Source organism: Lithobates pipiens, unplaced genomic scaffold (genome assembly GCF_037356315.1).
Source record: "Lithobates pipiens isolate NorthernLeopardFrog02 unplaced genomic scaffold, aLitPip1_a1.2 Scaffold_25, whole genome shotgun sequence".
Taxonomy (NCBI): domain Eukaryota; kingdom Metazoa; phylum Chordata; class Amphibia; order Anura; family Ranidae; genus Lithobates; species Lithobates pipiens.
In genome coordinates this window covers 169,111,030-169,127,989 of record NW_027507787.1, presented here as the reverse complement: position 1 = coordinate 169,127,989, position 16,960 = coordinate 169,111,030, and the positions used below count along the sequence as shown (strand labels likewise).

Genomic DNA, 16,960 nt, shown 5'->3' with positions numbered 1-16,960 from the left:
TGCTGCGCTGTAGAGTCCTCAGCAGCAGTGGGGCAAACAGCTTTGGACTCTGCTAAAGAAGGGTTAATTGGCTCTGCTGACACCTGTAGTTCATCCACAGAAATAACACTTTTTATATGTAAGTTTTGCTGCATTGCAACATCATCCGGCACAACAGGGCTGCACACAACATCAGCAGTCTGACTGTTATCAGGCACATTGTCATTATCAGTAAAAGACACAAACACAGTCTTGTCCACAACATGGGGCTTCACTGGCTTTAGATTATCAGGTACATTGTCTGTAATGTCCTCCTCATTGAATACCAAACGATCCCCCGGCATAGGAGACTCCATTACCTGGATGGCCCTCAGCATGCCTCCTGAGTCCTGGGAAGGCATGGGGCTGCTTACCTTTCCTTGGGGGGGCAGGGGGGCGGAATTGGCGGTCTCCTCCTCCACCTCCACCTTTGTCACCCTTCCAAACCTCCTGTCGTTACCAAACTTTTCCTTGAAGGGCCCATCTCTACCTTCCATCATGGCCACGATGGTCTCCTGGTGGTCCACACGCACTTTAGCCAATTGGATCTCCGGATCCATGGATCCTCGATTCTGGCTGTGTAAGCCCTCACGCTGCCTTCTCAGGCGCTTCAGCTACGCACGCAGCTTGTACAGCTTATCCCTCTCCCGATTCAGGACTTTTATCCCAGCCACCACTCGCTCCCAGCCACCACTCACACCACTCGCTCCCCAGCCACCACCACTCCACCAGAAGGCATGTCACCCGACGGCCCAGGAGAAGGCTGAGAACCTCCAGCAGGAGAGGCCCTGCTGGCCTCCATGGCTTCCCCAGAAAGGGACCAGGAGAGCTGGGAGAGATTTCCTCACCACTCCCCTCTCACACCGATCACCTGGAGGAGCTCCACAGACAAACCTTCCACCTGACACACCTGTGCTCAATGATGGGTGGGGCACTATTCCCCCCACTGACACCAAAGATGGAGCACTATTCCTCCCACTGAATTCAATGATGGAGCACTATTCCTCCCACTGACACCATTTATGGGGCACTATTCCTCCCACTGACACCAATGATGGGGCACTATTCCTCCCACTGATACCAATGATGGAGCACTATTCCTCCCACTGATACCAATGATGGGGCACTGTTCCTCCCACTGATACCAATGATGGGGCACTATTGATCTTTTATTGAAAAAGAATCAAGGGACCAATTTTATACAAAAGTAAAAAACAAAACCATAGTATAAAACTTCAACAGAAAACAAAGGAAAACACATCCATGTTCAGAATATATACAATATATACATAGTCCATTACCAAAACATTTTTAGAAAACTATTTACATAAAGCAGCAGAGAGGGCCTAAAAGGCACAACCCATCACCTATGTACGCAGCCATTTATTAAAAATGAATCATAAATGATAAAATCTAGGGTGATAAGAGACAGACCCGGGAAAGAGACTCATGGCAGTCAGGGAGGCTTGAAACCCCTCCACGCCTTCAACCAAGCCCCCCGACTCCGCTTGTCACCTGCAGAATGTTATACACCACACCCCAACAGGAAGGATTTTAAGCTCTAACGAGCAGGGCCCTCTAGTCCCTCCTGTATTGATTTGTATTGTAAGTGTACTGTCTGCCCTCATGTTGTAAAGCGCTGCACAAACTGTTGGCGCTATATAAATCCTGAATAATAATAAAATAATAATAATGCCGAGTGCAGACCTGACACCGTGCTTTCCAAGTGAAATAACGGACTACTAGGCTAACTAGAAAAAGTGTGTAGCGGCCATAACCCTTTGTAAGGCGGCCTTGACTTATTTGGCTTACCGGTTACCTCCGCTTGACTTGTTCTTCCACGCCTAAGGGTTCCCAGGGTTGATACCCAACAACTTGGATGCTGAAACCAATAAAGTCCTTTTGAAAGGTTTTATTTTGCAGGGGTAACATCCTCTGTCCCATCGTATAGGAACAGAGGGCAAGGGTGAAGAACTCAGGCACCTTGAACTGCAGACACAACAAAGTCTCTAATATCACCCAGAGAGTAGCCACTCGCAGCTGGGTACCTCACGGCTGAACAGATCTCTAGCCAGAGACCATGGCAATCAGCACATTGATCCGGAACTTGTCAAAACCTCTGAACGTGTACAAGTTATAACTGGAGGTGGACAGGAACCTTTTTCTTCAGTACCTGGAACGTTCTCTGTCTCCTTGATAGTACTGGAAAAAGTGTGGATTTGTCAATATCCTTCCCAACTCAGTAACCAGGCACTTCTCAGGAGGCCACTTGTTGGCCCTCCTCTGAAGAGTCCTCCCCTGGTCACTTTCACGAGCTGTGGTGCCCATCCAAGCCGAGAGCACACCCGGACACCTTGAATCCTCCCTCAGTTACTGCGCCTCGGACCAGCCGCTTCCGAGACTCTGGAACAGACGGATCCTTACCCCAGACCAGGTAGGTCTACTGGGGGTAACCAACAGAAGCAGGTTGCGGGATGTCGAACACCGCGTGACCGGGACCCCTGGCCCTGGAACCAGAACAGACCACACGGGCCTCACAAACTCCTCTCTTGAACACGTGACCTCCACATCTTAAGTACCACTTCTCAGACTACTCAGTGGGGCCCGGCACACCCACTGATTTGGGTATGAGCCTTCTCGGAACCAAACGTCCAACCAGGTCTGGTTCTGACTTGTCATGTGCACTTCACTGTACACATGACCAAGCAGAACTTCTAACACAGCTCAGCCAAACTGATGTCAAGGTTAACCTGTATAATTAACCCTCAGAATGGGGCACTGTTCCTTCCTATTATACCAACAATGGGGTAATACTCCCCCCCTAATTATACCAATGATGGGGCATTTTTTACTCCCAATGGTCACAGTCTGACCCCCCCCTAAAGCCCTTTGTTTAGAAAGTTTGGAGACCCCTGATCTTCAGACCATACTACAAATAATGGCCTGATAAAATGACAAATCCAAAATGGAACATTGATTATTGTTAACAAATATTGGGATGATTGAGATTTTCATTACATAATTCTTTTTATTTTTTTTTTAACATTGAGCTTATTTACAAATCCTCAGAGATTTAGAATAATTTTATAACAATCTACAATGCGACAAGGACTGAGCCTCTAGAGAATAATAAATATATAAAAGGAAGCTATGAATTTCTAACATAACATTGAGCGTAAACCAGCATTTGTAAGTAAGTCTTTCCCTGCAGTTGTTTTATAACAGGAGACAGTGCGGTATTATAGGAGAATAACAGGTGATACTGTTGCATTTGTGAGCAAAAACATCTTCATCAATAACGTTTTTTTTTTTGTTTTTTTTTTTGTTTTTTTTTACTGCTACAGTGTGAAGGTAGGAGAAACCTTGCTCTACTTCAGATAACCTTTTACTTGAATGCAGGAAAGATATAAACAGAAGCACAAGGCTACAGCTGACCATCACACTTAGGGGTGTATTTATATAAATATGCCTTGTCCTACAAAACTGTATCTACATTCGTTCTGTGTGCATGCCAGCAAAATCAAATGTTTTTAGGCTATTTTCTCTCAGGGTCAGATATCCTTTATTTTTTTTTCTTTATTCATAAGAATAGCATGAATTAGGAAAACACCCCATTATGGCCACTAGATGGAGCTGACAATCATAGTGAATAAATATTTACTTCCATCTAGGGGCCATAATGTGGCATTCTCCTCATTCCCTGTAGTCTGTGTGAATGAATAACATTTGACCTAGAGAGAAAATATCCTAATAACAATATATTTTTCTCAAATTTGTATAGAATGAATGCACATGCAGTTTCTTTTGGAATTAATAGCTCTTTAATTGATTTTAAAAAACAGCCATTAGGTTTTTTTTTGGCTGAAAAAAACAAAAAGAAATCTAGCATGCGGATGGATGATTCTCCCGCTGCAACTATTGTATCCTGATAGTCAGCGCCATCAGCTGTCATAATCCACAAACAGTCCGGCGTTTGATTAAATGCAGGGGCAGTTCAGACAACAATCCCCGACCTCCCACTCCCCCCTCCTCTTTTCATATTTAAATCAATGTAAGTTGGGCAGGAGGGTGCTGACAGGGCTACCCACGGAGCACATTTCGCCCAGTTCATCAGGAACGGGATGAAATTCCCTCCATGTATGGCCAGGTCCCTTCCTTTGTCACTTCCTTTGAGATGAAAAAGATAGTATTACATATTATTAATTATCTTATTTGCGTAAACTACTAGATCCATCATCCCCCATGTAATGGTGATTAACCACTTAAGGACTGAGCCTCTTTCTGAGATTTGTTGTTTACAGGTTAAAAACATTTTTTTTTGCTAGAAAATTACTTAGAACCCCCAACCAATATAAATTTTTTTTTCACCATAGAGAATAAAATGGCGGTCGTTGCAATACTTTCTGTCACACCGTATTAGCGCCGCGGGCTTACAAGTGCATTTTTTTGGAAAAAATACACTTTCTTAAATAAAAAAATAAGACAACAGTAAAGTTAGCACAATTTTTTTTTAGGTTGTGAAAGATAATGTTACGCCGAGTAAATTGATATCCATCATGTCATGCTTCAAAATTGCACCCGCTCGTGGCGACAAACTTTTACCCTTAAAAATTTCCATAGGCAACATTACAGAAATTCTACAGCTTGCATTTTTTAAATTACAGAGAATTATTGCTCTCGCTCTAACGATAGCGACGAAACTTCACATGTGTTGTTTGAACACTGTTTTCATATGCCAGCGCTACTCACGTAGGCGTTCACTTCTGCACGCGAGCTCATCGGGATGGTGCGCGTTTAAAAAATATTTTTATTCTTATTTATTTTACCTTTTATTTATTCTTTTTACACTGTTTTAAAAAAATAAAAATAAAAAAATGTGTTACTTTTATTCCTATTACAGGGAATGTAAACATCCCTTGTAATAGAAAAAAAGCATGACAGGACCTCTTAAATATGAGATCTGGGGTCAAAAAGACCTCAGATCTCATATTTACACTAAAATGCAATAAAAAAATATATATATTGTCATTTAAAAAAAAAAGAAGCCCTTTAAGAGCTATGGGCGGAAGCGAAGTGTTGACGTCGCTTCCACCCTGCGATGATCTGGAGATGGGTGGGGGCCGTCTTCTCCTCACTCGTCTCCATGTCAGGCCACAGGAAGGATCCGATTGCCTTGGCCGCTGCTGATGGCTCCGGGAAGTGGCGGGGGGCACTGGATTGCGGCGGGAGGGGGGCCCTCTCCCACGCCGATAAAAGTGATTTTGAGGTGGATCCGCCGCAGAGACCACTTTTATCTTAAACCAGACTGCTCACTAAAGAAGAGGATATTGGGGTTATGGCAGCTAACTACTGCCATAACAACGATACTCCTTTTCTCCTTCTTCGGACCTTCATTCAAACCCCTTCATTTAAACCCCTTCATTCAAACCCCTTTGTGTCAACTTGTGTGCGCGTTATCAGGCCAAAATCACCAGGGTGTGTACATTTTTGATCAGGGTCATTTGGGTAGTTTCTGGAGTGATTATGATTTAAAAAGAGTAGATTGATTATAAATGGCTTCATTCAAACACTAACCACCAGTGAAAGAAATTTTTTTGTGTTATTATTCATATTCTCTGAAAAATGGCCAAGAAATCATAAATTCTGCCAGGGTATGTAAACTTATGAGCACACCTGTATATATATATATATATATATATATATATATATATATATATATATATATATATATATATATATAGGTGCTGCTGCAATTATCAATCATTTAATGAATGTTTGTTGAATCAAATTAAAAGCTAATCTAATTCAATTAAAATGATACTGATCAAATGTAAAAACAATAGCAAGAGCTAAGCCCCAAGAGGTACTGTATATAACCTTATAAAAATAATGCTCTGATTGCACATACGGCTTTCAACCAATAATTTCTGCCATTTCATTTGAGAGCATTACCGTTATTCTTATAATTTTTATCACTGTAGCTGTAGGATATGATGCAGTATTAGAGGAGAATACTACCATATTCCATATTGTTTTTTAAATAATGAAATGATAAATATCTGATGAAGGCAGCAGGGGGTGTTGGAGGCAGGGGGTGATGGTGGCAGGGGGTGTTGGAGGCAGGGAGTGTTGGAGGCAGGGAGTGTTGGAGGCAGGCTTCAGGGGGTATTGGAGGCAGGGGGTGTTGGTGGCAGGGAGTGTTGGAGGCAGGGGGTGTTGGAGGCAGGGGGTGTTGGAAGCAGGGGGTGTTGGAGGCAGGGGGTGATGGTGGCAGGGGGTGATGGTGGCAGCGGGTGTTGGAAGCAGGCCGCAGGGGATGTTGGAGGCAGGGGGTGTTGGAGGCAGGCCACAGGGGGTGTTGGAGGCAGGTTACAGGGGGTGTTGGAGGCAAGCCATAGGGGGTGTTGGAGGCAGGGGGTGTTGGTGGCAGGCCGAAGGGGGTGTTGGAGGCAAGGGGTGTTGAAGACAGGGGGTGTTGGAGGCAGAGGGTGTTGGAGGCAGGCCACAGGGGTTGTTGGAGGCAAGGAGTGTTGGAGGCAGGGGGTGTTGGAGGCAGAGGGTGTTGGAGGCAGGCCACAGGGGTTGTTGGAGGCAAGGAGTGTTGGAGGCAGGGGGTGTTTGAGGCAGGGGGTGTTGGTGGCAGGGGGTGTTGGAGGCAGGGGGTGTTGGTGGCAGGGGGTGTTGGAGGCAGGGGGTGTTGGTGGCAGGGAGTGTTGGAGGCAGGGGGTGTTGGAGGCAGGGGGTGTTGGAAGCAGGGGGTGTTGGAGGCAGGTGGTGTTGGAGGCAAGGGGTGATGGTGGCAGGGGGTGATGGTGGCAGTGGGTGTTGGAGGCAGGCCGCAGGGGATGTTGGAGGCAGGGGGTGTTGGAGGCAGGCCACAGGGGGTGTTGGAGGCAGGCTACAGGGGGTGTTGGAGGCAGGCCACGGGGGGTGTTGGAGGCAGGGGGTGTTGGTGGCAGGCCGAAGGAGGTGTTGGAGGCAAGGGGTGTTGGAGACAGGGGGTGTTGGAGGCAGGGGGTGTTGGAATCAGGGGGTGTTGGTGGCAGCGGGTGATGGTGACAGGTGATGGAGGCATATAAAGGAAATAGAAAAATAAAAACTGTGAGCCTAATATAGTAAAGAACATGAGGGTACCTCCATAAATAATGGTAGGGTGTGTTCACAAAAATCAAACTGTTACAAAAAAGAAAATGAAAAATATATACACACCCAGGGATTATCTCCTCATATCTGATTTATTGAAAATTTGAGCAGCACCACAATACACAGCTCTCCATTGTGAACCTAACCTCCCCCACATATACCCACTGCACCCCACTTTTATACTGGCTGGATCGGATGTAATTGTCCATGCTCTTATGTGACACTGACTGGTTGCATCCATATTGTGGAAACAGTCTCCTTCTGATCAACCCCTGGGTGTTCTGGCGTGCCATGCTCAGCAGTGCCTTTTCATTTGAATGAGGGACTTCCCTTATCATCCAGCAGCTTGTCTGTCTTTATATTCCCTGCAGCGGTCATCCAGACAGGCTCACTGGGACTTCCACATACCCGCACAGTTGGGATTAGGTTCTGTGACATATATAGGAGGCATTCCAACAGAGGTAGCCAGTACCAGTCAGATTGTCTCCCAGAATTTCCTGTCAAGGCCACTGTATTCGCCCATAGTGGGTATAAGTTAAAGAGTTTTCTTTTCAGGCTTCTGGGAGCATTCCATTCTAGATCAATCCTTGGGTAGGGTCTTGGATACAGGTTCTATTATCAGGGATACCACCTTGGGGGTGTTCTATACAGTCTTCTGGTTCCAGCTCCAAGGGAAAGGTTTTATAGTGGTCCCATAATATTGAGGGGAAGGAGGGGGATTTTTATGGGATTGTGATTTTTGTAAATTGTAGGAGGGAGGGATGGTTCATTTATGGAGTGCGGTGGGTATATGTGGGGGAGGTTAGGTTAACAATGGAGAGCTGTGTATTGTGTTGCTGTTCATTTTTTCAATAAATCAGAGGAGATAATCCCTGGGTGTGCATTTATTTTTCATTTTTGTGACAGGTAATGGAGGCAGGAGGTGATTGGACTAAATAATCCACCTTTATATATCGAAAATAACAAAAATATGTTTTTTTACCTTAATATCTACCTTAAATCACATTGCTATTTGCCTAGTGTACTTGTTTGTAGCCTAAATACTGAAATTTGTACCTAAAAATGTAACTTTGTTACTTTTGTGAAATGCCAGTAAATTTCAATCTGGTAGGTTGGCAACACTGCCTTGTGCAGAACTCATTGTGAGCCTGCTCTTCTTGAGTCTGCTGGAACTCTGTCCAAGTGGAACTGGTCTAAGTGGTGAGTTAAAAACAGAGTTTAAAACAGGAGATTATAACAGGGGGTCATAGTACCTGTGTAGTGTGAGTACATGAGTGTTGTCTGAGTAGTGTGTGTGGATCGTTAGTGCTTGTGTATTATGTACAGTGTGTTGTGAGGGAACGTAGATCTGCAAGTGCATGTAGTTCTGCGAGTGCATGTAGGTCTGCAGGGTACCTGTGTATTGTCTTGTTGAGTACCTCTGTATTGTCTTGTTGAGTACCTCTGTATTGTCTTGTTGAGTATTAGTGTCAGGAAGCTAGTTGTTAGGTAATTTGGACAGGGTATAATCCCCAATCCTCATTAACTTAAATAGGTATGATGCCCGGTGGGTGTGAAGAGGCGACTCGTTGTACATTTTGCGGCATGTATGTGTTCCTTGATCATCCGATCGAGGGTGAATACTGCTGTGCAAAATGTAAGAGCATTGTTTCCCTGGAAGCCCAGGTTCTGAATCTGGGGAAGCAACTGTCAGCACTGAGAAGTCCCTCCATACTAAAGGAGAGCCAGGAATGTAGATGGCAGGTGCCGGCTGGGGCCAGCACAGAGGCGGGTGGAGACAAAGAGGTGCAGGCACTAGCAAAGAGTAGATGGGTGACAGTCAGGAAGGGTAGAGGGGGAAGTGCCAGGGAGGCCAATCCATTGAGTGACATTGCTGACATTGACATTGGCTGAGGGACTCTCCTAGCTGCCGGGGGAATAACTCCTCCAGGGATAGTGGGGGAGAAGCAAAGGGAAAACAAAGACAGATTCTGGTGGTAGGGGACTCAATTCTTAGAAGGACAGAGAGGTCAATCTGTAACAAAGACCTGAAACGCCAAACAGTATGTTGGCTACTGGGCGCTCAGGTTCGGCACATCACAGATCTGGTGGATAGATTACTGGGAGGGGCTGGGGAAAACCCAGCAGTCATGGTGCACATTGGAACCAATGACAAAGTCAGAGGCAGATCGAGTGTCCTAAAGAATGATTTTAGGGACTTAGGAGCTAAATTGAGGAAAAGGACCTCCAAGGTAGTATTCTGAGGAATACTACCTGTACATTGAGTCACACCAGAAAGGCAGAGGGAGATTAGGGAAGTAAACAAGTGGCTGAAGAGCTGGTGTAGTAAGGAGGGGTTTGGGTTCCTCGAGGACTGGGACGACTTCTCAGTTGATAACCTGTACTTTAGAAGGGAGGGACTGCACCTAAATGAGGAGGGTGCAGATCAGCTGGGAATGAAGATGGCCAAAAAGTTAGAGGGGTTTTTAAACTAGGCGATGGGGGGAGGGTCCAGAGGTAGAGTTAGTCAGCATGGAACATATTCCAGAAGGTAGTATTGGGGGCATTAGTGGTAGCACATAAACCCAAGGTAAGTATAGTAGCAAGTCCTAGTTGGATTGCTGGCTGCCTGGCTGGCTGGCTGCCTTTGAGAACGTCAATGACAAAACGCGTAAGTCGAAGCCACGCACTCACGCTACTTCCGGTGCGCTAGCAGGGAGATGGAATGCAGTTGGAGTGCACGCTGCGAACCGGCACCTGCACACATTGTATTTGACTGGGTAGTTTTTGAAGGGCTGCACCCACTTGGTGGGAAGCCTACTATTTGTATTTGTTTTAATTTTTAAACTAAATCTACCTTTTTACTACACTATGGGAGCCATATCTCTTTTCTTGTGAGGATTAATCCCTGGAAACCATTGAATTTTTTATGGAAACTGAAATTGGAGAGCTCTGATTAGGAGAGCGGTTCTGGACATCCTGATCTGGAGGACTGACCGGATGAGCCATCAGGGGACACCACACCAGTTGAATCTGCTGGAGGATATAGCAAGGGACATCTAACCCCCCCTGGTTATCTATACATGCCAATCACCCCTGTAGGGGTAGTGGAAGCTGGTGAGTGGAGACCCAAGAGTCACCTGGGGAGCACAAGAGTCACCTGATCTGCTGAGCACTGTGGTCACTTTGGAATCATTGGCACTTTTTACAGCACTTTTACACAATATTTATGTGGGACTATTGATTAGCATGAATTTGCTCCTATATATAAAAAAAAAATCACAAACACATATTTTGACTTTTTATACTAAATGTGATTGTGAAGTGGAACAAAATCTATTGGATTTTTGAAACTTTTTTAACTAATAAAAAAAATGAAAAGTGGGGCGTGCAAAATTATTCGGCCCCCTTGCGTTAATACTTTTGTAGAGCCACCTTTTGCTGCGATTACAGCTGCAAGTCGCTTGGGGTATGTCTCTAGCAGTTTTGCACATCGAGAGACTGAAATTCTTGCCCATTCTACCTTGCAAAACAGCTCGAGCTCAGTGGGGTGGGATGGAGAGCGTTTGTGAACAGCAGTTTTCAGCTCTTTCCACAGATTCTCGATTGGATTCAAGTCTGGACTTTGACTTGGCCATTCTAACACCTGGATACGTTTATTTGTGAACCATTCCTTTGTAGATTTTGCTGTATGTTTGGGATCATTGTCTTGTTGGAAGATAAATCTCCGTCCCAGTTTCAGGTCTTTTGCAGACTCCAACAGGTTTTCATCCAGAATGGTCCTGTATTTGGCTGCATCCATCTTCCCCTCAATTTTAACCATCTTCCCTGTCTCTGCTGAAGAAAAGCAGGCCCAAACCATGATGCTGCCACCACCATGTTTGACAGTGGGGATGGTGTGTTGAGGGTGATGAGCTGTGTTGCTTTTACGCCAAACATATCCTTTTGCATTGTGGGCAAAAAGTTCGATTTTGGTTTCATCTGACCAGAGCACCTTCTTCCACATGTTTGGTGTGTCTCCCAGGTGGCTTGTGGCAAACTTTAGACGAGACTTTTTATGGATATCTTTGAGAAATGGCTTTCTTCTTGCTACTCTTCCATAAAGGCCAGATTTGTGCAGTGTACGACTGATTGTTGTCCTATGGACAGACTTTCCCTCCTCAGCTGTAGTTCTCTGCAGTTCATCCAGAGTGATCATGGGCCTCTTGGCTGCATCTCTGATCAGTCTTATCCTTGTCTGAGCTGAAAGTTTAGAGGGACAGCCAGGTCTTGGTAGATTTGCAGTGGTCTGATACTCCTTCCATTTCAAAATGATCGCTTGCACAGTGCTCCTTGGGATGTTTAAAGCTTGGGAAATGTTTTTGTATCCAAATCCGGCTATAAACTTCTCCACAGCAGTATTACGGACCTGCCTGGTGTGTTCCTTGGTCTTCATGATGCTCTCTGCGCTATAACAGAACCCTGAGACTATCACAGAGCAGGTGCATTTATACAAAGACTTGATTACACACAGGTGGATTCTATTTATCACCATCAGTCATTTAGGACAGCATTGGATCATTCAGAGATCCTCGCTGAACTTCTGGAGTGAGTTTGCTGCACTGAAAGTAAAGGGGCCAAATAATTTTGCACGCACCACTTTTCAGTTTTTTATTTGCTAAAAAAGTTTAAATTATCCAATAGATTTTGTTCCACTTCACAATTGTGTCCCACTTGTTGGTGATTCTTCACAAAAAAATAAAATTTTATATCTTTATGTTTGAAGCCTGAAATGTGGCAAAAGGTTGAAAAGTTCAAGGGGGCCGAATACTTTCGCAAGGCACTGTATATATATATTATATATCTGTTATATTTTTTCTTATTAATTTAAAATTTTTATGGTGCGGCATCTCACACTTGGGATGTAGGTATCTATTGGAATTTTAAGTTTAAGGCTTTATGGTTTTTATCACCTTTCAATGTGTTATACTTGTTACAGTATGCTATTATTATGTCACATATAAATATTTACTACTTCTGTGTGTAAGCAAGGGGAGGATGGTATATTGCTGTGGGTCATAGAGTAATATCACCCCTCATTACATTAGGGTAGCACCACTCACCCCATCTCTCTTTTATATTACCTGTAAGCTCCTTATAGGAGCCTTTTGGGGGGGGGGCAGCAACCCATCTATGATCCTAAGCACAGAGTTTAATATATTTTTTTAACAAGACTCGTGGCCACTCATTAAAATGAGAAGAAAAGAGGTTTAACCTTAAACTACGTAGAGAGTTCTTTACTGTAAGAGAGGCAAGGATGTGGAATTCCCTTCCACAGGCGGTGGTCTCAGCGGGGGGCATTGATAGTTTCAAGAAACTATTAGATAAGCACCCAAATGACCGCAACATACAGGGATATACAATGTAATACTGACATATAATCACACACATGGGTTGGATTTGATGGACTTGTGTCTTTTATCAACCTCACCTACTATGTAACTATGCAACTATGTAAGGTGCTGGGTTTAATTACCTTTGGGTGCTTTTACTTTACCCCTTCAACTCCATAATATATTTGAGGCTCATTAGTATCAATCTATAAACTGGTCCAATAGTTTATAACTGGTCTTATACATCTAGAAGACTGTGGTAGGGTAATTAGACTGTAACTTCCTGTGAGTCAGGGTTGATGTGAATGATACAAAGAAAGCACTGTAGAATTTGAATAACTTGAACATCTTTTACCATAATATACTTTTCGTCAAGTATTTACAACATTTATCTTGCTTATTAAACAGATGGACAACATCTACACTTATTGGAGATGAATAAGACTTCTGTAACAGAATTTATACTCACGGGGCTCTCTGACAACACCAAACTGAAAATTCCATTGTTTGTCATATTTCTTCATGTTTACATCACAACTATGGTTGGTAATGTTGGCTTTATGTCCCTAAACATAGTAGAAAAACGTCTTCACAAGCCAATGTACTTGTTTTTGAGCAATCTTTCTTTTGTGGACTTCACATGTTCCTCAGTGGTCTTGCCTAAAGCGTTGAGGGACCTTCTAAGTGAAACCAAAGCCATCTCTTTTGTTGGCTGTGCCATGCAGCTTTTCTTCTTTGGGTCCTTTGCAAGCACTGAAAGTCTTCTTCTAGGAGTCATGGCATATGATCGTTATGTAGCCATTTGTAGCCCATTGCTATACCGGGTTCACATGAGCAGTGTCTTGTGTCTCCAGATGTTGATTGGTGCCTATTTTGGAGGGTTTTTCAATTCTCTTGTGCACACAGTGGCCGCATTCCATCTAAATTTTTGCAGATCCAACATTATCGATCATTTCTTCTGTGACCTTCCACCACTCTACAAGCTGTCCTGTTCTGATACATCCATGAACTTTGTTGCTTTGATTATTTTAGGTAGTTTGGTCAGCATAAGCAGCATCATCCTCATTGTTGTGTCATACACTAATATTGTCCAGGCCATTCTGAAGATACAAACAGCCCAGGGTAGATACAAGGCTTTTAACACATGTACTTCTCATATAACAGCTGTCAGTGTCTTCTATATAACCGTCTTCTTCATGTATTTTCGACCATCCTCTAGCATTTTAGATCAGGACTGGGTGGCTTCTGTCTTCTACAGTATTGGTATACCAATGTTAAATCCTATGATATATAGCTTTAGGAATGCTGAGGTCAAAGAAGCTTTAAAGAGTTCTTGGAAATGTTTTAAATAATATTTATCATTTCAGGACACTGAAACTATTACCACAAACTCTTGCTTTTTGCTTTCTACTGCTTAAAAGAAGGTCCCAAATATCTTAGCCCTTGTACACACGGTCGGACATTCTGACAACCAAATCCGTTGGATTTTGTCCGATGGATTGTGTCCGACGGATTTTGTCCGAAACTGTTGCATAAACACGGTCGGACAAAGTTGTCGGAAAATCCGATCGTTCAGAATGTGATGACGTTATTTCATTACGACGGGACTATGTTCAGGCTAGTAGCCAATAGCTTTGGTCTAGGAAGTTGATCTGAGCATGCGTGGCACTTTGTCTGATCGGAATTCTCTACACATGATCGGACAAAGTCCGATCGGATCATGTTGTCGGAAAATTTTATAGCCCAGCTGGAAAACTTGGTCCGTCGGATACTCTGACGGAAACAGTCTGATGGAGCCCACACACTGTCGGATTATCCGACAACACGGTCCTGTCAGCCATTGTCCATCGGAATGTCCGACCGTGTGTACAAGGGCTAAGAATAGTTTAGTGTTGACCAGTGTCCTAAACCCTCACAGCATACAGCTCTGAGCTAAAAACTCAGAGCTGTATGTCAGACTAACTTGACCATGGGAAAATAAAGAGCAATGTTATGTCTCCTCAGTTATCCAGATATGTGTTTGGTAGAAACTGTCTAGTGTCAAAACAGTACACAAGCACTTGAATAGGCAGCAAATAGAAAGGATAAACAAACAGAATGCGCTTCTAAGTGCAGTAAAACACACAACTTTATTGCCCAAAAAGATAAACACACATACTAGAGATTGAAAGTAAACAGGTTCTTCATAACACATATCTTGTCCAGCAATTAAAGGTCCCAAGGATATCACAGATCGCAGCACTATGAGATGTATTCCAGCTGACCAGCAGTGGGGAGCTGCAACGGAAGGACAGCCGTGCTGCCGGGACCAGCGTGGAAAGCAGGCACCCTGATGTGATGTCAAAGGAGGTGGGCGTGTTTCGGAGCATGTGTATTGGCATTACCCTGAGCTCTTGCTTGCTACTGCTTAAAAGAAGGTCTAAAGAAGAAGTAAACTCTCTTGTTAAAAAAAAAAAAAAAAGACCCTGCAGGACAAAGGCATAATGAGCTAGTATGCATAGCATACTAGCTCATTATGAATTACGTACCTGAGATCAAAGCCCCGAAGCGACCCTCGTTCACCTCCTCCTTCGCTGACATGTGGACTCGGCATGTCTTTCAGGTATCGCTGCTCCGACACTGTGACTGGCCGGAGCAGCTATGACATCACTCCCGCGCATGCGCGCTGGTACCACCACTAACGGCATAACTGTCGTTAAAAACGGCACCACAGTGCGCCTGCGCCCGATGTCTATGGCGCATGCGCCGTAGACATCAGTGCTGCTATTTCTGCAAATATCTCCTAAACCTTTTTAGGTTTGGGAGATATTTCTGGCACCTACCGGTAAGCCTTAATCAAGGCTTACCTGCAGGTTAAAGTGGTTGTAAACGGTTTACAACCACTTTAAATATCTAAGAATAGTTTAGAGTTGCCCAGTGTCCTAAACCCTCACAGAATACAGCTCTGAGCTAAAAAAAAAAAAAAGACTAATTTGACCATGGGAAAATAAAAAGCAATGCTATGGGGTTGATTGACTAAAGGCAAATAGACTGCAGTTGCTCCAGATCTTAGTAAATGAGGTAAAGCTTCACTTTGCAAATACAAGCCAATCACTTGCAAGGAAAATGAAAAAATAAAAAAAACATTTTTGCTTGCACATGATTAGATGATGGAAGTCAGCAGAGCTCTTCCCCATTTACTAAGCTCTGGAGCAATTGCACTTTCAGACTTGCAGAGAGCGTATTATTTGAGACACAATAGCCTCCACTATTGTACAGTGGCTGGACAGTGCAGCTCCAGATGGCAGTGGGCATCAGCTGCCATAAAGAAAGCTACACAATAGGGTGAGTTTACTAAGGGCAAATAGACTGTGCACTTTGCATGTGCAGTTGCTCCAGTACCGCCGCCCCCCCATCACTTGTGGCAGGCCCAGGCTTCCCTTACCGGATGCCAATAATACTTTTAATGGCGCAGCTCCCCGCCAGCCCCTCCACTCTTCTGCTGTGCCTGTATCACATGCCGCAATCATGCCAATTACAATATTGCTAACGGCGCGCTGCTCCCCGTCGGCCCCTCCTTCCCTCCAGTCAGTCCCAGGTGCTTGTACTGTATGTATGCGTCGTGACATCACCTGGGATGGACGGGAGGGTAGGAGGAGCCGGCGGGGAGCAGTGCCGTTAGCAGTATTGTAATCGGCATGATCGCGGCATGTGATACGGGCACAGCCGCTTCAAGTGGCCTCTCATGTGGCGGAGACCGGGCCCCTAATGGCCTTGGGCCCTCGGGCGGTGCCCGAGTGACCGACTGGTCAGTCCGCCCCTGGTTCCAAGTGATTTTCTGGCAGAAAATACAGGATTTTTACTTGTAAGCAACAAGTGTCAAAAAAGATTTATGCCGCGTACACACGACCGGACTTTTCGAGGGACTAGGTCCGACAGACTTTCGACGGAGTTCTGACTGACTTTCCGAATGAACGGACTTGGCCACACACAATCACACCAAAGTCCGACGGATTTGAACGTGATGACGTACGACCGGACTAGAATAAGGAAGTTGATAGCCAGTAGCCAATAGCTGCCCTAGCGTCGGTTTTTGTCTGTCGGACTAGCATACACACGAGCGGATTTCTCGGTAGGAACTGGGTCCGGCGGAGTTCCGGCGGAAAAATTTGAAACATGTTCCATTTCTAAAGTCTGTCAGATTTTTGCAAATCAAAAGTCCGCTGCAGCCCACACACGATCGAATGGTCTGCCGGAATTGTTCCGTCGGACCTTTGATGTTGAAAAGTCCGGTCGTGTGTATGCGGCATAAGTCTTTAAATGGTTAAACTGAGAACTTTACACACAGAGTTGAATTAATTCAGAAGTGTAAACATTGTATCTCTTTGCTCTTTTCTTGGCAGACTGCCCAGAGAAGAGAAAAGTCCCTTTACTGAAGACTCAGGCAACTTGCATTGACTTTTATTACA

At 44.5% G+C, this 16,960-nt stretch overlaps 1 protein-coding gene across 1 annotated transcript; it reads left to right on the top strand.

The window, feature by feature from the left end:
- Window positions 1–3,200: 3,200 nt before the first annotated feature.
- Window positions 3,201–15,107, top strand: LOC143930653 (olfactory receptor 5G9-like). The gene is made up of 2 exons (XM_077455149.1): window positions 3,201–3,211; window positions 12,921–15,107. Exon 2 carries the CDS (start codon window positions 12,947–12,949, stop codon window positions 13,862–13,864), a length of 918 nt encoding a protein of 305 aa, XP_077311275.1. The 5' UTR covers window positions 3,201–3,211; window positions 12,921–12,946; the 3' UTR covers window positions 13,865–15,107.
- The last annotated feature ends 1,853 nt before the right edge of the window (window positions 15,108–16,960 follow it).

Coding starts and splice junctions, on each gene's coding strand:
- LOC143930653 (XM_077455149.1), top strand. CDS start 12,947: ATGAATAAGACTTCTGTAACAGAATTTATACTCACGGGGCTCTCTGAC.